The sequence below is a fragment of the Schistocerca gregaria genome, chromosome 5 (genome assembly GCF_023897955.1).
Source record: "Schistocerca gregaria isolate iqSchGreg1 chromosome 5, iqSchGreg1.2, whole genome shotgun sequence".
NCBI lineage: Eukaryota > Metazoa > Arthropoda > Insecta > Orthoptera > Acrididae > Schistocerca > Schistocerca gregaria.
Window position 1 is genome coordinate 281,374,281 of NC_064924.1, and position 25,023 is coordinate 281,399,303.

The following is a 25,023-nucleotide window of genomic DNA, read 5'->3' on the forward strand; positions in this document are numbered from 1 at the left end:
TCAAAAAAGAAGGAAACTGTCGATAGAACGCATATTGATGCATGAAGGAAAGTGTGTGTTGAGGGAATTTAAGGCATGGAAACAGCAAGCTGGTTGAAATGGGTGTAGGCTATAGCAGTTATTCAGAAACGAGACTTCCACAATATAAACCAGCAAGGAGAGCTGCATGAAACCAATCTTTTGAAAGGAAGAGGAGGAGGAGAAGGATGATGAGGACCTGACTACCACCAGATGTTGGTATTTCTCTACCCAAACAATTCACTAGCATTATACCATTGTTATCAGATGTAACAATGATGTGCAATGATGTGAAAACATTTTCTGGTGTCACATTCTATCCACATCTAAGGTATGATGCCATAAGCTTCATTGCAAATGTTTTCAGAATGGGTTTGATCCTCTGGTCAATGTTTGTCCACTTCCAAGTTGGGCCTGGTGCTCTAGTGGTATAGGTTGCACCTCAAAACTGAAACACTATGGGATCAAATCACAGTCAGACTATGGATTTTTTTCCCTGTGTCTTTAGTTAGCCTTCACCTCTCAATGACACGAAGATTCACCAGAAATGACACATGGTTCAGATTCTGCATTACACTGCAGGACCCATTTGCCCAGTCGGGTAAATGGAATAGGTTAGAGACATGCAAGTCACCAAAGTGGAGTGCAATTGAAAGACATGTCCCAGACCACCAATACAGGAAATTATTGATTTCCAGCAATGGAAATTCACTGAACAAGATTTAATGTCTACATCTGCTGCTAATCAAATTTTGATGCCAAATTTATCTGGCTAAGGAGCTATGTACTGTGCAAGTCAGTTTCTTGTCCTAGTAAGAAAGAGTTATTTCTCAACTCTGATGTTCTGTCCAAGATTGTAAAGCAGGGAACAACTTTCAATGAAACAATTTCAAACAACTGAAATCAAAGTACAGCTGTCTGCTTTGAATCTTATTGAACTTTGTTCCATAATACTGAAGTGTGAAAAATTTCATAATGTCTTTAAATCTCTTCCTTCACCTTATAATTATGAAAAATTTCTGATCTAGTATTCTGACCAAAATAATCTAACAATAGCAGTTCCCTTGGTGCAAATGAGAGGCATGAGCATAGAAAACTGTTTCCCAGTTTCCTATGGGTTTCTGTCTCCATACACAGTTATATTTTAAGCATGGCGGCACCATCTTGGTTGCTATATTCACTCAGTGCAACAGTTGCAGACCAGCTAAAGCAGCCAGAGACAGCAGTCATCAGTGCACGAAGCACGCCTGCTCTTCTCTCTCTCTCTCTCTCTCTCTCTCTCTCTCTCTGTGTGTGTGTGTGTGTGTGTGTGTGTGTGTGTGTGTGTGTGTGTGTTCCCTTCTTTCTTTTCCAAAAAAGGCTTTGGCCAAAATCTGCAGAATCACTAGTGGCGACATAGTAGCTAGCGAGCGAGCGAGAGAGACAGAGACAGAGACAGAGAGAGAGAGAGAGAGAGAGAGAGAGGTGGGGAAGGGGGGGGGGGGGGGCTGCGGGGCAAGTGAAACCGCACAGCACTGCTCTGTAGTGGAGTGTCCCGCAGTCAGATCCAACGCAAACAAAATACTGTAACAGAGGAAGCGCACCTCTGTAAAAGAAGCCAATGAGCAGTAAAACAAGCAAACCATTTACCCTTTAGGTAACAACTAGAGTTCGTGTGGCAGAATTACTATGCAAAGCTTTAGACAACAATATCCGAAACAAGAATCAAAGAACATCTTAGTTTTTTTCTGACCCACGGGATCATTCTATTAGTACTCCACATGCACACTCGTCATATGTACAATAGGCGTCTTCTGAAAAATATATCAGTTTCTTAAATGATCTAGAGTCATAAATATTCTATTGAGAAATAACTTTATGTAAGGGATATAGTGTCTCATTCTTACTGTTAGCAGTTACAAGTAAATATTTTTTGTTATACTTCGGGCTACTTCTCTTTGTATCCCTTTCCAGAGTTTAGAAATCGGATCCTTAGTTTGCTGTTTTGTACGTAAAAATTTTAACTGAGTTTGAAAACTTATTAAAAATAGAATTAAGGTTATAAAGCTCTTTAATTCTTACAGTCAACACTGTTAAAGAAGATAATTAACATTTTACACTTTTTTCTTTTTCGAGGAAACGGTTTTGTCAATATTTGGTGCAATATTCCCTGAGACTGATAACCTCAAAGAATTAGTCAAATTTTTATCGCCAAGTAATGAACGGTTCTTAGTTTTAGCAAGCTTTAAAAGAGAGAAAAAGCGCTCACAGATATACGTGGAACCAAACATTGAGAGAACTTAGGCGGCGTACTTGTGCAAAAGAGGATATTTCTTTCGTGGAAGACAGCTGTAAAAGTCATCCAAAGTTTTACACATGAGAAAGCAGTCCTTCAGGCGGATATCGCGCTGCAGGTCAATCAGCTTTAGTTGAAGCACTTGTGAGATGTCCTATGCCGAAGGGAAAACGGACGAACAAATATATATAAGGCCGATCGAAGCTCACTTATCTCATAAAATCTGTTTTAAAACCGTTCTTGTAATTCGCAAATGATTGGAACAGATCTGAAAAATCCACATCTTCTTTAACGCTGTCTAATGCAGGAAAGTGTCCACAATTCTTCTTGTGCAATTGTTTTTCCCACAAAATAAGTTTCCTTTCTTTTTAATGCTCGAATCGTCTGCACTAAATTAACGACAGTGATTTTCCCGTTGGAGTGGAATGTTCAAAATATTTAAATGACCAGCTAAGCGACACACTTCGCCCACTGCGACAACATACGAATTCGCCCAGGGCGCTGGCCGCAACGATCGCGGGCGCTAGCGCCCCAGGGGCACAGTTTGGACGAGCCTGTGTTAAGCTGTCAAAATGACTGCTGTCACAGTTCTAGGAGTGTAGTGAGAAATAATACCATTGAGTAAGGTTAAGGTCTTAATATCATCAGGGAAATCTCCACTGAAGAGTGAAGCTTAGTACAAGTTGAAAAATTTCAAAGAAAAAGAATCACTTCACATAGATGAAACTTCAATATTTGACCACTTATACAGCCCTAGTGTTAAAACTTTAGCTGGTACCTGTGAATAGAACTGTATAACTTAGAATGAGAGCACCCCAAAACTCCTGAAGTTATACTTAGAGGAATTTCTCCGATTTTGACATCGTATTTAAGTCTGCTGTTTCATTAAATTTGTCTTGGGGGCAAATACTTTCAACTCTAATCAGTGTTGGGTCTCACTCAATTATATAGTATTACAACAAGATGTCTCAAATGGTGAGTTGAAAGTGTCGAAAAGAGGAAAAAAGAAAATCTTGTATTGCTACTGTGTTTAAGGGGGGTTCTTTTTCCAGCTACCTGGTTTTGAACGAAAACAGTTCTTTAAGACAGATATACTTGCCATCATATACCTAACACAACTAGCTCACACTGGTGATGAGAAGAAAGAAAATTGTGTCTTCTTTAATTTTCTTCTTCCTTTTAGCAACAAGAATCCATATTAATATGCTCAGGGACTGTACATTACTGATTCTCTATGTCAACAAGACAAAATTCCCACAAAACAGTAGGAAAAATTTATTGTTAACATTGTTAAAATTTTCAGGAGTAAGGACAATGAATTCTCACAACTACAGAGACCATAGACAAAAAAATTTATACAAATTAGACCTGTAAAGAAGAAAATCAGAATGGTTATTTACTAGAAGATGCAGTATTATGGTCTTGCAAATAAAAATCTATGGCTTCATTATTCAGACCGTTTCATGGACAAAGTAGGTAGTATTTATCATTCACTATTTTCACAAATGCAACTGGAGAAAATTTAGATACATCAATTAAGACATATCCGTATACTCACATGTTTGCTAGCACTAAGTACTTTAGACATGTAGTACGACGTGGACTGCCCGATTCATCATAATTCTTGAAAGCTTCAAAGAAGTCTGTGTGTGCTTTCTCAAACTCTCCTTCTCTCAGATGCATTTTACCCCCACATTCTAAAATGAGTGCAAATATCTTAATATTGTAAACATAAACATATATGTAAACATAAATAAATGTGTAAAACATGACACTATTCCAGAATTTGTTTAAAATATAAGTAAACCAGTAAATTGCAGTGTAATTAACTGTTATGCTAAATTTACATACAAAACATAAAACTATTGAATCAAAATCCAGAACATCACAGGCATCACATTCTGCATCTCAATTTCAAAACTGATGACACTATTTGTAGAGCAGTGAATGGGTTCCAATTCTTTCAATACTGGGCTACAAAAATGGAGCAGTGCAGCTACAAAAATGGAGCAGTGCAACCATGCACTGTGGGTCTAGTTAGCTATGTGCAAAGAACCAGAAATTAAAAAAGTTTGGACTGTGATATCCAGTAATACATTATGTACCCACCTCTTATGACACCCATGATCAGTGGATGGGGAATGGCAGATTTTATGTGCAATGACTGTTCATACAATGTCTTTAGTTTTTTGTTATTCTTCTGGGCAGTGTACATTTGAATTTCCAGTGCATAAATTTCCAAGAGCTGTGTACCCTTCTTCAAGTCATCCTCACCTTCATCTGTCTGAAAAATGGCATATTTTATTTCAATGTACGCATCAGTAGATTTTCATTTGTTACATCTGGGACCTCCAATGTGCTACACTTGCACTAATTCTATGCAAAAACCTTCTTTCTATATGCATATTTCAGTTCTATGATTTCAAGACACAATAGAAAATGATTTCTGGGTAGATCTGAAAGACTGGAGCAACATACTGCAAGTTCTAGGAGAAAATATGAATATTTTAGATGACGACAGAAATTTTCATTTGCATCAAAAGTGTTCATAAAGTGATACAGAGTATTTTTCCAGATAAAAGATTGTAATTATGTTTATAATTTTATTTTCATTGTTAACTGCAATGGACATTTTCACTCTCAGGGGAAGAGGGTACAATACCTACATCAATGCACCTCTATGATCCTTTATAAAGATAGATTGCACTGTACATTGCAATCTAACTCTCACATCCACACCCTATTTACAAATTCTTTTATTAAAGTACATCCAAATATAATACACTGAGGTGACAAAAGCCCCATACAGTGATATGTGCATACAAGGCATGTCCAAGAAATCAAAAAATATTTCTTTTTCCCATGACACTATTGATTACTGTGCACTCTGGTCGAGTGGGTTAACTGGGGAGCAGACCCCGAACTTTACATCACATCAAAGCTCAAACTGCTCCAAGCACCAGTAGCATCACCATCATTGAATAAGTGCACCTCTGTTTCGCAACCTTGTCACGACACGCAGAGGTTGGTTCAGTCGAACAATGTTTGGTGATCAAGTTTTGCACAAAGCTTGATACAAAGCCTTCCGAGACTCGTGCAATGTTAAAGCAGGCCTACAGGGAGTCTGATGAGTTATGTTCAAGTTACGAGGCGGGTGAAGAAGTTTAAGGATGGCCAGGAATGGGTAAATGATGATCCTCGCTCTGGAAGACCATCAAGCAAGCAAAAGTGAAGACAACGTGAATTTTATTTGTGAATTTTCGAATTCTGACTGCTGACTGAGTGTCTAGTTTTTAGCTGACACTGAACATTCCAAAGAATTCTGTGCTCAGTACTGTTATGGAGAAATTGCACAAATGAAAGGTCTGCAGCATGCTACAGCTGAAAATTCTGTCAGATGAATAAAAGGCCAATCGAATGTTGATCACGAGTGAACTGTTAGAATGTATGGACATTGAACCAAATTATTTGGACAACATTATTAGTGGTGACCCGGACAAGAAGTGTCAGAGTTCAGGATTGCACACCCCAGAGTCCCCAAAACCCAAGAAGGAAAGGATGAGCAAATCCAAGGTGGGAATGATGTTGAATGTCTTCTTTGAAAGCAATGGTGTGATGCACTATTTCAGCGTACTGGAAAGATTAAGAATTGGGTCCTCCGAGTGCAAAAAGACACTGCCACTATCTGACTGCTGCATAACAACAGTGCCCCAGCCACACGTCTCTGTGCACCCGCGAGTACATGGTCAAGCACGATATGCCAACGCTGCTGCAGCCACACAACAGTCCTGATCTCTCTCTGCCAGACTTCTTCCTGTTCCCCAGGATTGAAACCACACTCAAAGGACATCATTTTGAGATCATTGAGGGCATCCAAAAGGTTGTTACAATGCTCTTAAATGAGGTTCCAGTCGAGGCCCTTCAGGGGGCTTATCATCGTGGGTGAAATGCTGGGAAAAATATTAGATGTAACAAATTTGAAGAATTTTAAAGATTTGTAAATATATTGCCAACAAATATTTAAAAAAAATGTATTTCATGCCTTTTTGGACACACCTTATATACAGATGGCAGTAGTATTATGTACACAAGGTACAAAAAGGCAGTGTCTTGGCGGAGGTGTCATTCGTACTCAGGCGATTCATGTGAAAAGGTTTTCAACTTGACGGGAATTACAGAATTTGAATGTGGATGGTAGTTGAAACTAGATGTGTGGGACATTCTACTTCGGATGTTGTTAGGGAATTCAATATTCTGAGGACCACAGTGTCAATAGTGTGCTGAGCATACCAAATTGCAGGCATTATCTCTCATCACAGAGAATGTAGTGACCAAAAGCCTTCACTTAATGATCGAGAGCAACGGTGGTTGTCTAGAGTTGTCAGTACTAACAGACCAGCAATACTGCACAAAATAATTACAGAAAATCTATACGAAACATACAACGAACATATCCATAGGATTGTGCAGCAAAATTTGTCATTAATGGGCTATGGCAGCAGACAACCGACGCAAGTGCCTTCACTAACGGTGCAACAATGTTCGTGACTACATTGGATGGACCCAAGACAACTGGAAAACTGTACCCTTCTCAGATCAGTCCTGATATCAGTTGGTAAGAGCTGATGGTAGGGTTCGAATGTAGTGCAGGCATACAAAGCTGTGGACCCAAGTTGTCAACAAGCAGTCTGCAAGCTGTTGGTGGCTCCATAATGGTGTGGGCTGCATTTATATGGAATGGACTGGGTTCATTGGTTCAACTGAGCCAATCAGACTAGAAACTGTTATGTTTGGCTACTGTGAGACCATCTGCAGCTATTGAAGGAGCAACAATGGAATTTTTATGGATGACAGTGCACCACATCACTGAGTCACAATTGTTCACAATTGGTTTGAAGAACATTCTGGACAATTCGAATGAATGATCCAGCCAACCAGATCGCTAGACATGAATCCCGTCAAACATAAATGGGATGTAATCAAGGAGTCAGTTTGTACACAAAATCCAGCACCAACAGCACTTTCGCAATTTCGGATGGCTATAGGGACGACATGGCTTGATATTTCTCCAGGGGACTTCCAACTCGCTGAGTCCTCGCCATGTCAAGTTGCTGCACTACACTGTGCAAAAGGAGGTCATACACAATATTAGGAGATATCCCATGACTTTTGTGACCTCAGTATAATATACACAATATTGCTATTGGTTGGTTGTAGCCACCTCCTGATTTGACACAAATAGAACAATGTAAAGTCCAAAATGGCACTACAGTTGTTATTTCATTTTTATCTGATAGTATTATAGTAATCATTGACGGTTATAATGTTTGTAATTATACAGTGTAAGCACCTTCACATTACAATGTCGTTTAGACATGGATAAACGGAATTTTATGCCGGACCATGACTCAAACCGGGATTTCCCTCATATCATCAGAGGTGACCGACTGTGATAAGTGGGAAATTTTGGTCCAAGTCCCAGTCCGACAAAAATTATCATGTGTTGCAAACAGCTGATGACAATGCACAGCTGCAGAATGCAAGACTACTTCATAATATTATAATGTAAATAAAATAGAAAGAAACTTCCACATGGGAAAAATATATTAAAAACAAAGATTCCCAGACTTACCAAGTGGGAAAGTGCCGGTAGACAGGCACAATAAATAAAACACACAAAAACACAGACAGAATTTCTAGCTTTCGCAACCGACGGTTGCTTCTTCAGGAAAGAGGGAATAAGAGGGAAAGACGAAAGGATGTGGGTTTTAAGGGAGAGGGTAAGGAGTCATTCCAGATTACGCTCCCATAATTTATTTACTCAGGCTTGTCTGACATTTGGCATTACCCCCAAAGGTTTCACCCTAAGGTAAGTCTTTCCGCTCCCGGGATTGGAATGACTCCTTACCCTCTCCCTTAAAACCCACATCCTTTCGTCTTTCCCTCTCCTTCCCTCTTTCCTGAAGAAGCAACCGTCGGTTGCGAAAGCTAGAAATTCTGTGTGTGTGTTTGTGTGTTTTATTTATTGTGCCTATCTACCGGCGCTTTCCCGCTTGGTAAGTCATAATATTATAATAATGATGTGTCAAACAGTAGCAAACATCAACGTACTACTTATCCCACCGAGAACACGGGAAGATGTGTGCTTTCTTGCAGTTCACCAAATGGAATCAAAGAACGACGTAGCATATCATTTCTTTTGAAGAACTGCAGAATCTTACACACAAACATCAGCCAACCCTGACTTCATAGTAGTATAAACAAAATGCAATACTCTACATGACGTTTCATGCTTTCCCGATGGATCTGTTGCAAATACACTTCTCGGGTTTGCCGCTGAATTGTATTGTGAAACTCACTCAATATTTCATTGACGCAGCTGCTGCAAGGCATGACTGATGAAAATCATGCAGTGGTGGTGAAATTTATCATGCCAGGAGAAGGCAATATGTGTGTGTGGGAAGCTGCTCACAGTTTGGGGAAAGCAGCACTCCTAGTACCCCCGTGCTGGGAGCCGCAGAAAGGCCATCCATGTGTGCGCTATGGGCAGTGACTGCGCTGCTGGACCCTCCCATGGTTAAAAGCTGAATTAAATCTCAGTTGGGTGTTGCATCACATGACGAATCATGTCTTGTTTTCCCTGTTTTGATTTAACAGCAGCCAGTGCTGGATTCCAGGTGGTGCTTAGTTGAAAACCTGCATGGCCTCCATAACAACACAGTCCCAGAAAGATGACGCTGGGGATAAAATTTCATCTCTTCGTACAGCACACGATGTCCCATGTCCAGGCAATGCTCTGCTACTGCAGATTTATCAGGTTGCCCAGTCATGTATGACATTGGTGTTCGGTGCAACGTTATTGCACAGTTCAGCATGTATGCCCAATATAAGATTTTCCACATTGGCATGTAATTTTATACACACCACGTTTCCTAAGGTAAAGGTCATCTTTCACTGAGCACAATAAATTCCTCAATTCTGATGGTGACTGAAATACACACTTTATGTCGTGCCTTTGAGGATTCTTACTATTCCTGATGACATGCCACCAAAATAGGGCAAGAACACTATTGCAGTGGGTGCCTCCACATCTTCATTTACATTCCTGCTTCGAATTTGCTTACAATGGAATGCACAGCATATCTGCCTTATCAGAAAAGCCATTCTGTCAGAATACCATTCTTAGGTGTTGTAGCTCACCAGGTAGACTGCCAGCATCTGTGACCACATGTGCTCTGTGCACCAAAGAGCGTAAGACAGTATCACATTGCCCAGGGCGATAACAACTTGTGGCCTACAAATATAGCTCCATAGCTCGTCAGTCACACCTCACAGCAGTGACAGCAACAGCTACCACCACCTGATGATGTCAAGTAGTTGCATGATGAAATATTGTGCAGCAGCAAACTCGAGAAGTGTACTTATCAGATCCAACACACTTTTGCTTCTTCAGTCACACTGCGGTTCCCAGTTTTAGTACATGCACTGATGAGCCAAAACCTTATGACTACCTGCTTAATAGTGTGTTCATCCACCCAATGTTTCTGCACAGTATGGATTCAATGAGTTCTTGAAGGTTTCCAGGTGTATGTAGTGTCAGGTGTCATGTATGCACAGATCAAGCAATTCCCATAAATTAAGAGGTCGTGGTGGTGGTGGTGGTGGTGGTGGTGGGTGGTGGGTGGTGGTTGGTGGTCGTGGTGGTCGTGGTGGTGGTGGTGGTGGTGGGAGTGGGGACCTGGTGCCTGATACAGACCCAGAAGTCAGAATTCTTCTTCAGTAGTGTTACCGCTTTTTGTGAGCCATGGCTTCAACAATCTTCCTCCTCGTTTCTTGGTTGTTTGCTGCTCTTTTACACCCCTGGACTCCTATACTGGTGAGGTCCATTATTACATGGTCAGTCCATCTTATTGTAGGTCTCACTTTTCACCTAACGTAATGGATCACACCATCCATCATTTTCCTCAAAATTTTATTCTTTGCCATTCTCTTCCTGTGTCCCAGACATCGTATTCACTGTAATTTCACAAATTTTACTATGCCCCTACCTTGTATTAACACTTGTAATTCAGCATTTTAGTGTATTCTCCAGCCTTCTTCCTCCATCATTGGACTATAGATTTTGTGTAGTATTTTCCACTCAGGGGTTCCTAGTACATCTTTATCGTATTCTGTTAACATCCATACCTCTGACCCATATGTGATAACTAGGTGGACTAGGGAGTAATACAGTAGCAATTTTGTTTTTCTTGTAACAAGGCTATTTCTGAAAAGTTGCATATTTCTAAACTAAGCTCTGTTTCGTGCTTGTATTCTTACCTTTATACTCTGTCCAATAATGTATTCATTTGTTATTAGGGCTCCCAAGTAGTTAAAAAGAGGACACTCTTTGAAGCATTTCCCACTGACGAATAGGTCTTTAGGGGTTCTTCTGGCCTCCAACTGTGACATTATTATATATTTTGTTTTGTTTCATTTACTGCGAGGCCAATTTTTAAGGCTTCTACTTTCCATATATCTGATATTAATGTGTACAGTTCCTTTATTATAGCCTCACCACCAGTTTTTATTAATTCCTTCCCCAGGGGCTCAATGGTTTTTTTGTCTTGAGCACGGCCTGGGAGACCTCTTTTAGTGTTGGCCTTCATGCCTCATTGGCATCATTGTCTAGTTGGCTTGGCTCTGAGCACTATGGGACTTAACATCTATGGTCATCAGTCCCCTAGAACTTAGAACTACTTAAACCTAACTAACCCAAGGACATCACACACATCTATGCCCGAGGCAGGATTCGAACCTGCGACCGTAGCAGTCGCTCGGTTCCGGACTGAGCACCTAGAACTGCGAGACCACCGCGGTCGGCCATTGTCTAGTTCCAGCTCCATGTGTTTCCTCCTCATCAGCTATCTCTTTGTTTTCTAGGCTATGTATTTTTGAAATACTCTGCCCGTCTTCCCACTATCCGTTCTTCCCCCCTTATTTTCCCATCTTTATTGGAACATGCCTTTATTTTTGACTGGAGTCTGTTCTTTGTTTTCCTACAGCACGGTAGAACTTTCTTATTTCACTCTGTTCCTTTAACTCTTCTAGTTCTTGAAATTTCTCCTTAGTCCATTCTCTTTCTTTTCTCTTGCATGGTCTGTTAGTTGATCTTAATTCTCTATATTGTTCCACATGTTTTCTGGTTTCTGTCTGTAGAACTTTTGTTCTTGCCCTGTTCTTTTCCTCTGTAGTTGACCTGCAGTCTTCTTCAAACCATTCCTGGGTTCTTCTGTTCCTTCTTATAATTATTATTTCTTCTGCAGTATCTTTAATGGATTTGTCAATCCTGCTCCACCTTTCATTGTCTACTGCTAGTCTCTTCACTGCTCAACTTTCTGCTTAGTGTTACTTTCTATTTTTTTACTTCATCAGGAATCCTCAGTCAGTATATTGTCTCATTTTCTTTCCAGTTCTGTTGCCATTTGTTAATGACAGTTTCTCTCTGAAGACTGATTTTATCAGAAAGTGGTCCAACTCACAGTTTGGTCCTCTGCACCTCCATACATCCATAACTGACATGAAGTGGCATGCAGTCACTAAAATATGGTCAATCTGATTGACTACTCCATTCATTGCACACTTCCAAGTACCCAGATGGATCCTTTTGTGTGGGAAGCACGTACTTTTATCATATTATTCCTTGCTGCTTATCAGCGTAGTAAGTCTCCATTTTCGTTGTTTTCTTCATGTAGTGAATATTTTCCAGAAACTCCATTTGGATGTTCATTCCTACCTATTTTTGCATTAAAATCTCAGGTCATATTTAGGTACTGCTCAGCATACTTTTCTCAAATCTTCGTAGAACTGCTCTTTAATTATAGCCACTTTTTCCTGTGTTGGTGCATGTGCATTCACTATTGCTATATTCCTAAATTTCCCTCTTGGCCCGAGTTTGCACATGCTTTCATTTATGGGTTCAAATTTTACCCTGCTTTTACTAAATTCCCTAGTTATTATGAACCCTGTTCCAAGTTGACCTATTCTTTTTTCTGGTCCATTATATACCAATGAGTACTCAGGTTTATCTATCTGGCCATTTCCTTTCCATCTTATTTCCTGTGGCCCTACAACATAATACTTAAATTTCATTGGCTATTTCTTTCATTTTTATAGGCTGAAGCATTGTTCTCACATTCCACGATTCTACTGTCAGATCCTTTATCTGTTTCCTTTGTCGGGCCCTTGATCCATGTTTTCCTTCCAGTTTCTGAAGCTTCTGTTGAATTTCCATAATAATTATTTTTTTTCCCAGTATGGGATTATTAGCCCCATGCTCGACCCTAACCTGGAGTACCAGGATTTGTATTTCATTTACTCCTCTAGGGAAGCTGGCTTCACTACACCTCAAGTGCCTCCCTGCCCTATCTTGTGGGACACACTTTGTCTGACTCCTCAGTCAAACCTACCCGACTTGGGTGACCTTGCAAGTAGCTATGCTACTGCCTGCACAGCTCTCGACTTCAACGAAGTACGCAAACCCTCCAGCCCAGCACTGCTAGAAGATATCACTGCTGTTGGGGAAGACATCAAGTAAGAAGGGATGTAGGTCACCTGCAACAATGTTCACTTAGTCCACAGCTGTCATGATATCTTCAGTTATTATCACAAGTCCCATTCAAGCCCAGGCGAATGTCCTCCACAGCATAATGTTGCCTCCACTGGCCTGTGTCCTGTGTTCACAGCACAGTGCACATTTTGAGCAGCCATCTGCCTGGATGACACTGGAGCTCAAGAAGAGCATCCACGTGGTGAAACAAGGATTACAATTCATCTGAACAGGTGACATTTCCAGTGGCCATAGGCCTCAACAATGTGCGCTGAACAGTGTACTCGAAAACTCTTCTGCTTGCTCCAGCACTGTGCTCTGTCATCAGATCTGCCAGACTGCTTACTATCCAGCTTTACAGAGCAGGCAATCCTATGATCCACCATCTCTGATGAGGTGTGGACATCCAGCACGTTGTCCCCTACTCATGGTCTCATCTACCTTCAAGCACTTTCCGCAGATACTGACGACAGTATCTAGTGGATAGCCAACCACCTTCACCCTTTCCGAAATGATCATTCTCAGGCAACAGGTCATAACAACCTGCTCTGGATTTCCCCATAAATGACACATTTTGTCGCTAGAACTGTTCTATCTTCCTCTATGCTCTGCCTATAGACTTTGTGTATCGCATCATGTGCCACACTGCTCTAAGGCAGCATTAAAAATAGTGGTAGGCAGTGGTGATAATGTTCTGGCTCATGAATATATTTGTCCCATCACCACAAAAGAACTGCTTGCGACACACACACACACACACACACACACACACACACACACACACACACACACCACCTCCAATTTCTGCCTACAGTCCCCCACAAAGCACACTTTTTCCCTAATTTCAAGACAGTGTATTGGATTTACAAGATTACCTGCTTAATCATACTCTAAAATATGATTTCATAACAATATCACTTTATGAAAAGGTAGAAAGGATAAGATTTAACAAGACTACTCTTTTACCTGACAAGATTGATGCAGCTGCTTTAGTATTTTGGCAAGTTTGTTGAAGTCTGAACGATCAAAGTAGAGTTTTCCCAGCTTTGTGTTTGTCTTGAACCAGAGCCTGTCATTCTTGGCATCTTTCAGGGCATCCAAAGTTGTCTCATAGAAGTCTTGTAGCAATTCCATCTAACAACAAGCCAATATTTGTTACAACTAAAAATTGTTTCTTTAAAATACATAAGTAACAGTTGAAAACGCACCTAGCATTTGAAAATTCAGACTGCACCAACACAATGAAACATAATCAACTACGCAATTTTGAAATTATTCTTTCTTTGAAAGTAAATTAAATTATAAATTAAACTGAAAAATTAATAATAATTTATAACATTCAGCTACAGAATTCTCATATCAAGATGCAGATCATCGACAGAATTGAAAGCTATCACTTCAAATACAATTTCGCTCATTCCTATATACAGAGGTTAATGTCTATCTTTAATGCCAAATGTGAAACTGAATGAATAGTCAAAGTAACATACTCTCTCAACTGGGTGAAGACCAAAGACAACAACAATAGACAGCTGTTATAAAAGGGAAAGAAAAATTTGGTGTAAAAAAATGTATGTAAACAAATCCATAATATATTTGTGCCCTTTTATTTGGATTTACTTTAGCATTAGAGGAGAAATAAGTTTCCTCCACCTTTAAAATTTCAAATAACAAGAGAAAATCGTGTTCTACCATAACTTATATTTAATTTTAAACTACTGTCTGCAGTATTGCTTATAATATAAGATGTTCTTTTTCACAGCTGGCATCAAATCCCTCATTGCAGTTACACATTAAATTAAAAAGCTGCTGTTCAAAAGTCTCTATTCATTTTGTTTTGTGTTCTGGAAAAGAACATTCCATCAAATGGTGAAGAATATGAAGAGTGTTGTTAAAAATCTATTTACAAATTAAATAAACTGTAACCACATAGCTGAGAGATAAAAACTGATGCATTGTGACATTGCTCTTATTTACAGTTTACATGACCAAAATTAGCAATTCAGTACAAAGTGATATCTTTCTGGTATTTTCTGTCTTTCAGCCAAGGAATAACTTGTTACATCTGTAATAAACAAGCCACTGTACTCCTACAGGATTGTGGCATTTGGATATTTTGTTACATCACTCTTTTCTTGGTGTATCTAAACTAACCCCCATTCTTCCAATTTATAATTGCTCAAATTCTTTCATTACGCAAATTTCGTTTTTTAAATTTATTTTATTATCAACATCTAATTCAGAGACTTTATTAAGACACTTACAATTTATGACATTCTGGAAAAAAACATTTTATTTGGAGTCGAATAAAAACTAATGGCCATAACTGCTGAGTGAATAAACTAGTGCCCTATCAACAGGTGGGCTCCTCTCAACATCAATCTGAGTGACTTGCCCGTCCTTCCCACCTTCACCAATCTTTCCCTTCTTCCCTGAGGAAGGAACTAACAGTTCCAAAAGCTAAGTACAGTGTCGTCGTCCCCCCTCCCCCCCGCCCCGTTTCCTTCCTTCCTCTAAATGTGTATGTTAGCACTACTTGGACTATGTCCGCCGAAAGTAAGTGCTGGCAAGCCATTCTCTCTAATTGTAATGCCAGAACTTTAGAACTTTTTCAAGTCAATTTTCTTTTTCCTTTTACATCTACATCCATATTCAGCAAACCACATTGAAGTGTGTGGCAGAGGGTGCTTCCCATAGTACAACATAATATGAGTTCTTCCCATATGTATCAAGCACAGAGAGAAAGTGCTGAAATGTTTCTATGTGCACTGCACTTGCACTAATAATCTCTTCACCCTGCAAGTACAGGAGCAATACATACTGGGCTGTTATACAATCCTAGATTCTTCACTTCATACTGGTTCTTGAAACTTAAAGTAGGCTTTGGTGAGATAACTGATGACCGCTTTATGTTCAATGTACCTTGTCAGACCTTCCCGGTATTTGTCCTAGATATTTGAGTAAAAACCAAAGTTCTGAGCGTATGACTGAGCTTATGTGACTGTTCAATTTCACATTCCTGCAAGTTGTTACATCCAGATATGTCACAAGTTCGTCAATTCCAACTGTGACTCATTAATATTGTAGGCATAGAATGAGGATGTACTGGATCAAATTGGGGAGCAGCTAAATTCATAACGCAACTCAACTAAAAGAAGGGCTTGGTTGATACAGACACATCCTGAAGTATCAGAGAATCATCAATTTGGTAATGCAGGGTACCATGGAGTAAAAATTATAAATGGAGACCACAGCTTGATTACAGTCAGCACGTTCAAATGGACGTACACTGCGCCAGTTATGGAGAGAGAAAGTGGTTTGCACCGGATACACTAGTTGGAGAGCTACATAAAGTGCGTATTTGGTTTGAAGATATCAATGTCAACAACAGCACTTTATTACGTTTGGCGTATTGGGAAGTACACAACTTTTATATTTATGTCCACTAAAAGCAAGATGCAGACTGTCACACTATTTGGAAACTTAATGAAGATCTACCTACGCATTAATGCGGCTTTTTTCAGACCGAACTTCACAATAAATAGCTTCACCATCTGCAAAAATGATGAGGATACTGTAACGTCGAGAGTCAATACACAATAGCATTTTATTGCAGTAAGCTACTTTGAAGTGCAACCTGTGTTAGTTTGAGTGACAATATTCAAGCTCCCTAAGAATCTAAATAAACAGTATTAATTATTATTCAATTTTGTTAAAAGTCAATATACAGTCCTTTGTCATTAAAAGGGAGGTGGTGGTAAAATCTCAGATATCTAGCCAAAATACTTTCAGATTTAGAGCAGTCTGTCTTTTAGTATCATTTCGAATTATTACTGAAGTTCACTAAATGGCAGAACAATTTATTTACATTTTTTTTTATTAAAACATTCACTATTTTTCATTTTCGTAACATAGAATTCAGAAAGGATTAATATTTATTTAATAACTATTTGTTTTGTGGTGTGAATAAATGAGAGCGAGTGAGAGTGTATATGTGGGACATACAAAAAGATTCAATATTATCTGATATTAAACATTACGTAACTATGTCATGGGAAAGTGTGAAGCAAGCAGTAGCAATGAAAGCTGTAATTTCTCTACCTTGCTGTAACATATGTCCAAGGGTACTTGCTTTTGTAAGAAGGCAGCCAGAATAGACATATGCAGAGTAATGATTTTGTAAAGTCATTTCAAGATTAGTTTTCTTTTCGTTTGGTTTTGTTAAACATTTTATTAAGATTTGCATGATAAAGAGACGTAAATGTATCTGTGAATATTGGTTGGCATAAGACAGTTTTGGCGCGAGATAGAACTCTAAGGATTGTTTTGACTGGCAGTCATTCTGAACAACCAATCAGAGTTAAGCATTTCCCGCACTCTATCAAGTAGTTAGGGCCCTGGAAGGAACGTCACGGAAGGAGTCATTGGCTAGCTATCGGACGTACAGGTCATGTTGGATGTGTCCATCTATGTTATGAGTAAATAAAATAGAAAGAAACATTCCACATGGGAAAAATGTGTTAAAAACAAAGATTCCATGACTTACCAAGTGGGAAAGCACTGGAAGATAGGCACATTAAAAACACACACACACACACACACACACACACACACACACACACACACACACACACACAAAATTTCGAGCTTTCGCAACCCACGGTTACTTCGACAGGAAAGAGGGAAGCTCTTTCCTGTTGAAGCAACCATGGGTTGCGAAAGCTCGAAATTGTGTGTGTGTGTGTGTGTGTGTGTGTGTGTGTGTGTGTGTGCTTTATTTTATTTTTTTTATTGTGCCTATCTACCAGCGCTTTCCCGCTTGGTAAGTTATGGAATCTTTGTTTTTAACATATGTTATGAGTAAAATGAAGAAGGTACTGGTATTTCGCATCTGGGTGGTATTGCCGCGAAAGTAGTTTCATTTACGGACAGATTGTGGTAATTTGAGCTTTATGAAGTGTTTAGTTGGAAACGTGTGAACTTTTGGCCTTTGTAGAATCCACGTGGTTTGTTTCATATTCACCTGTGGAATAGTTGGCAAGCAGTTTCTTTATTAGAAGTCCACTGGTGGGGGGGAGGGGGGAAGGAGGGAGAGAGAGGGAGAGAGAGAGAGAGAGAGAGAGAGAGAGAGAGAGAGAGAGAACCAATGTCAAACTCATATATTGTAACAGAGCATTGACTGTGGATCACATAGTAATTCGGGTCGGAATTAGTACATTTCTGGTTATCGTGCATGTATACTGGGTTGTATGAACTGTGAGCTGAGGACATTGATATTAGTCGTTTGAATGAATACAGGCTGATGGCTAATTCTTTAATTTTGAACCTTAAAGAAGGAACTTGTTGCAGAATTTTGGCATTTTCTTTAAAACAATGAAGCAACTGTCCTCCACCCGAAAAATGTTACAAGATACTACAGGATAGCTTGCTACCAGAGTTTAGGCAGACTTTGCAAACATAAGTATTGACAATGTTTTTCTTCAACGCTGAACAATATCTAAGTATGCAGAGAATCGGGTTGGTGACCAGACGCTGTACTGAGGTAGGTGGAACTTTTTGTAGCGCACAGTACAACAAAGACTGTGGTCAAACAATTACGCAACACAACACGACTTTTAACCCGCCATCCTGCAATACTATTAACACTGTCTGATGTGTTATTAATATGTAACTTTAACACAAAGGGTCTCGACACACTTGCCTGGGACACCCTGTGTTGCTTCTACCAGTTGGTCGTCATCAAAGAGCATTTACTCACAGAGGCCCATTGTGAGCTGTAGTTATTGTAGGACACCAAAACTTGGCAAATGTGCTAATGCATTATACAGAACTGATTTACACTGCAGAAAAATTAGTTCCAATTGCAGGTGCAATTCTGGCACTATATAGTATATGATAGTACGACATCCAAGCTGTCGTGTGACATGCCACAGCACGAGTGAACAGTATGGCTATCAAGAAGACAGACCGTGCACTGTTAATGAAACTGTTTTATGTGAACTGCAGCAATTACAGTGCTGCAGTGAGAGTTACCACTGACTGAAAGGTCTGAGGAGAGGCCCAATGTTATTAAATGGTTTGAAGAAGAAGATAATGAAATTTGAAAACGTGTGAGCTTGATGTGGCACCTGGAAGACAAAGGTGTCCAATCCCAGTGGAAGTTATTGACGAGGTCGCTACTGCTGTAACTGATGATGCAGCACATGCTCCCGAAATACTGGTGCTTGTGCTCGGGCAGTGTCACGAGAATTGTCCATCCCATGGTCAACAGTACAGCAAGTTTTGCGGTCTATTTTACACTGGCACCCGCACATGATCCAGACAATGCAGTACCTGAAACCTCACGATCTGCAGCAACATTCTGGATTTGCTCCTCGATTCCTGGCAGAGATCGAAATTGATGACATGTGGCTTGGCAGTATTCTACGGAGTGACGAGGTATATGTTACAACACTGCAGGTTGCAGTTAATACACAGCACTGGCAAATTTAGAGTACTGTTAAATTTTGTGTTGTACATAAAAAGTAACTGCACTCATTATATTTGACTGTGTGGTGTGGATTTACAAGCATATTTATTCTCGGTTCATTCTTCTTCGAAAAGAATACAACCAGGGGCCCCAGTCAGATGTACCGTGATGTCTGCATGTTGCCAAGACTTTTTTGTACAACGTGTGATTCCCACTTTGGGAGAGCACTACTGTGTGGAAACCACTGTTTTCAAGCAGGATGGGACAACTCACGTCCTCACCCACTGAACAACCTGCTTAATGCAAGCTTCCATACTCTCTAGAAATTTTCCAGATGCATGGCCTGCAAGATCACCTGATCCATGTGACTTTTAGCTGGGGGAATACCTAAAAGAACACTCACCAGGGACATTGCTTGGACTCCACTGGAGCTGCTGCAAGCAACTGTTGATCATGTAGTTTTACAGATTCAGCATATCCTCCATATCTCCAGAGCTCATATTAAAGAAACTGTGCAAGCAAAGGTTAATAATAAAATCAACATTATGCCCTTTCCACTTGTTTAACCTTTTCTACCCATGTCCCATTCCTAATCAATTGCATATGGAAATATTTTCACAAATTTTTCTTGCATTTGCGGTGCCAGATTTGCACGTGGTGGCCAAAATTTGAACCAATTTTTTCCAGTGTAACCTGCATTAATGCACTGGAATACTATCAAGTTCCACTGACGTACTATAATTACATCCCACACTGAACCTCTGTGAATAGATGCATTTTAATTATAACCACACAGTGTATCTGTCAATGATTCCCTGTCAAAATAATGTGCTGTGCTTTCTCAAAGAAATATTCAATCCAGATACAAATTTCTTTTGATATCCAGTATAATACTTTCATTAATTATGGTTAGAGTAGTATCAAGTCATATGCTTACCGGAAGTCTAGAAATACAGCACCTAACAGATTTCTTTGATCTATGGCCTTCACGATGCTATGTGGGAAAAGCATGAGCTGCTTTATCCATAACCAATTCATGCTGGTTGGGATGAAGGGAGTCATTCTGTTCAAGGTACCTCATTACATTCGAGATCAGAATACATACCAAAGTTCTGTAACAGAAGGAAGTCAACGATATTGAATGTTTCTTTAATGTATCACTATGATACTCTTCTCACAGATGAGTGTAACCTACGCTTTCTTCCAAATTCTGTGCACAGTGTTACACTTCAGTAATGTATGGTATATTATAGTTAAGAGACAACCTAACGTGGCCATAAATTTGGTATAGAATCTGATACGTATGCCATTAGCCTCTGGAGCTTTGTTCAATAATAGTTATTTCAGCTTTCCATCAACATCACTCACACTAATATCTATCAGTCATCTTTGCAATGTTACAAGAATTAAACTTTGGCAAAACCCTTGGATTTTCCATTTGTAAAGAACATTTGAACACAGTTCAGCATATCAGATTTTGCTCTGCTACTCTCAATTTCAGTTCCTATCCCGTTTGAGTGTAGACCTGTAGAGGCCTGCAGTTAAGTGCCATCCATGTACATCAGATGATTTAACATCCAGTTTAAGCAGTTGATGTTTTCGATGGTAAACCCATATCCAATTGGACTGAATACAGAGGAGAATTTTTGAAGTGCTAAAAGAAACCAAAATTGGCTTAATCTTTCATCCTCGAGATATGCCTCTCATGAATCTAATTTACTTTGTTATTAACTTATTATTTTGTTGTTTTTGAGCTGAAGATATTGCTTCATAATGGATGAGAATGTTTTATGCCCCCACACACACCACCTCAGACTATACGCCCAGGCACCACAATACATGGGAATGAAAATTTGTAATAAATTAAAAGGGAACAAGTTAATGCAGATGAATTTAGGTCCACTCAACAGAAAGCTATATGAGGCACTGATACCAAAAGGTTATTACTCAGTGGCTGAATTCATGTACAAAGAACTGGAAATTTGAGCTGGATACAACGTATTACACATTCCAAGAAATATCATTATAGTGTTGTTATTTATTTTAGTCCTATTATTTATTGATGTAAAAATCATTGTAACTGTATTATTAATTTTTGACATGACTCCTGTATGCAAACCAAATGGATCGCAAATGTACATCATGAGATGAATAAATCATAAATCCAGTGTGGTGGTGATTGAACTGTTTATTTTACAAAATCTGCAAATCTGTAATAACATGGAACAGAGTCAAATTCTTTTTGTAATCATTGTTAAGCTGAAATTGTTTTTATTTGCTGTGCACTCTACAATGGCCGAAGCTATGATGGGCTGTTCTTTGCAACATTTAGATTCCTTCACACAGCATTTATGTTCTTCTGCTAATATTTTTATTTGCGTCAAATGTCTATCCAGCACATTCCTTACACATAAAGTGAACACATTACAATGTCCATAAGTATGTTGTTTCCTTCTCATCTAGTATGGTTAAGTCTCCACTGACCTGCAGTTCTGGGTGACTTTCCCGAAATTTACCTCTTTTCCTAGACCTCTCCTGTCCTTTTCCTTCACCCTTCTTCCTTCCCCTTCAACCCTTCTACCTGGAGAAAGAGCCAATGGCTCCAAAAGTTTACCAATCACAATAGTCTTAAGTGTGTGTTTTGCAGTCACTTGGTGAGTAGATTTTTTATCTACTCAATTAAATAATTTTAAGCATGTTGTTAGTAGCATTTGTCATGCTCTCTGTTTTGGCAGAAAGTATATCGTGCCTGGCCTCGAGGATAATATCTGGCTGCTGAACAAAGGAACTGAACCTGATAGTCATAAGTCAGGTCGAAGAGTTTAAGCTAGACATTTTGAATATTGTTCGGGTCTGGCACTTTCCAGCTTAATGTTTATGCTATTGCCACAGTGGCACCTTATATAGTGGTGTTGTGTTCCACTCCTTACGTGTGTTTTACTATTTCCTTCTCACTTTTATCCAGACGTCAAATGGGTCATAATTCACTCCTTTTTTCCACACAGAGCAGGCTGTTCCAGCTGAAGAGCCCTGTGCTGAGCTACAGAGCGTTGTCACTTGCTGTGAACAAATGGGCCAGCAGCCCGAGGCATAGTAATAGTCTGCCTGCCGCACCTTAAATGACCGCCAATGTCTTACTCTTAGTGGCTACGAGAGTACAGTATGCTACCTTGGGGAAATGGGAAGTTAAGAAAATAAATAAGAAACAACTATTTTAAAAGAAATTGCATACATTTATTGGGCATCTGAAATTACACTTTTTTTCCACAATGAGAGTGGAAATATCAAGCATCAAAGTGTTTGCAGTGTTAATGTGGACGATAGCCTTCAGTGTCTCATCCTGAAGAAAAGATTGTTCCTTGGTTTTTATTCTTTTCATTGCAGAGAAAAGCTCTCACAAGAATATGTAGCATCAAATCATGCACATGATCTGTGTGGCATTTTTGTGGGGGGCTTCAGAAATGTTTTTTGCTGTAATGAACGATACCACCATAAGAAATCCAGTCTGCTGTAGTATTTGTTTTTCAGCAAAGTTGAATTTTGGAGATCAATAGCTCCCACCTGGAGCAAGGATGGTAAATCATTGTGTGAAACTGAGAAAGGCTTGCAGAACAATTTCCTTTCCATTTCAAAAATTCAAGCTCTCAAAATCTTGATTCAAAAGATATGATGAGCTGCCTTATCTCAGCTTGTTAATCACTGAAACTGGTACCGTCAGGTAATTTTAAAGAAGTGTGACAACTGAACAAAGTTAAAATTCCTTAACCTATCTGCCTCTCACACAAACTTGACTTGCCTATGAACACATTGATTTAGTTGTTTATGTCAACTATTAGCTACTCTTTACCCTGCAATGACAGATTTAAATTTATGTCCGATGCCAATTTAACATCGTTTAGGCGACTTATTTCTTCCCCTTTCCTTTCCAAAAAGAGATTTATTTACTCACTAATGGCAAAGAAAACATCAACCACTTATCCTCAACTCTGCTAATGAACTGTGCTGTGGTTAGGTATGGCCCCACACTATGTTTCCTCATCTTTCAAGAATCCTTTGGAATGGTGGCAATTTAAATCACAATGACATGCAAAATTCACACACCTGACCACAACTTTCATTACACCACTTAGTTCCACTGTTTCAGCACACAGTGCCTTCTGGTGAACAGTCCAATATCTTTTCCTAATCGATTCATGTGTTTACTTTTCAAACGAGAAGCGAAACCTTGATGACACCCCCCACAATTTTTGTGGCACACTATCCGTGGCTACAGAATGGAGCTTAGCCCAAGGCAAACTCATAATGTCCACTGATTCACCGACAGTTAAAAAAAAAAAAAAATCTAGTCCTGTTGCAGTGTAATAGAATGGTACCACATCTGGCCCCACATCAACACCATGCACAAATATTGAAGGTTGAGCACAGTCACATACATCAGTGACTGTCAAGTGCTAGTGAAAATGCAACAAAGGTCTTTATTTTTATTTATTTATTTATTTATTTATTTATTTTTTTTTTTGGCTAAATTCGTTTCGAGGTTGAGGATTAGACAAGACATGTATGCTTTGAAAGGCAAACCCCTTTGATTACCTGCAGCTGCCTTTGGAACAAACATTCTTCAATTGCTACCATGCACAATTTTACAAAAGCCCCACAGAAAACAGCTTGCCACTCGTCACTATAATGTGAGCAACTTCGTAGCTTGCACAAACTGCTGCTTCAGTTCTGTTTTCTTCACTATCATTTACCTGAATAGTATAAACTCATTACAGTACATGAACTATGCTGTTTACTTCTATAACTTCTGATCTAAGAACCCTTTTTTAAACTTACATCTCCAGGTATGTCATTTTTAAGGCTGGCTACAAGTTCTTTGCTTGTTTCGCCTCCTATCTGCTCGTAATGGGCTGTGTAAAGATGTGCATAATGACACTGTATGAAGTACTTCTTAACAGAATTAAATACTTTGAGACATACAAGGCACTGCAGGACGTCTATATAAACTTCCACATGGGAAAAATATATTAAAAACAAAGATTCCAAGACTTACCAAGCGGGAAAGTGTCAGTAGACAGGCACAATAAAATAACACACAAACACACAATTTCTAGCTTTCGCAACCAACGGTTGCTTCTTCAGGAAAGAGGGAAGGAGAGGGAAAGACGAAAGAATGTGGGTTTTAAGGGAGAGGGTAAGGAGTCATTCCAATCCCGGGGGCGGAAAGACTTACCTCAGGGGGAAAAAAGGATAGGTATACACACGCGCACACACGCGCACCCATACATATACAGACACAAGCAGATATATTTACAGACAAAGAGTTTGGGCAGAGTTGTCAGTCGAGGCGGAAGTGCAGAGGCAAAGATGATGTTGAATGACAGGTGAGGTATGAGTGGCGGCAACTTGAAATTAGCGGACATTGAGGCCTGGTGGATAACGAGAAGAGAGGATATATTGAAGGGCAAGTTCCCATCTCCGTAGTTCAGATAGGTTGGTGTTGGTGGGAAGTATCCAGATAACCCGGACGGTGTAACACTGTGCAAAGATGTGCTGGCCGTGCACCAAGGCATATTTAGCCACAGGGTGATCCTCATTACCAACAAACACTGTCTGCCTTTGTCCATTCATGCGAATGGACAGTTTGTTGCTGGTCATTCCCACATAGAAAGCGTC

General features: G+C 39.5%; 1 protein-coding gene across 1 annotated transcript in view; it reads right to left on the minus strand.

Moving 5' to 3' along the window:
* LOC126272175 (COP9 signalosome complex subunit 2) overlaps positions 1–25,023 on the minus strand; it is a 97,039-nt gene that overhangs the window by 42,364 nt on the left and 29,652 nt on the right. Inside the window, exons 4-6 of the mRNA XM_049974825.1 lie at positions 13,848–14,015; positions 4,403–4,577; positions 3,852–3,990 (exon numbers count right to left, since the gene is read on the minus strand). Coding sequence (XP_049830782.1) covers positions 3,852–3,990; positions 4,403–4,577; positions 13,848–14,015 — 482 coding nt within the window. The remainder of the gene's footprint in view (positions 1–3,851; positions 3,991–4,402; positions 4,578–13,847; positions 14,016–25,023) is intronic.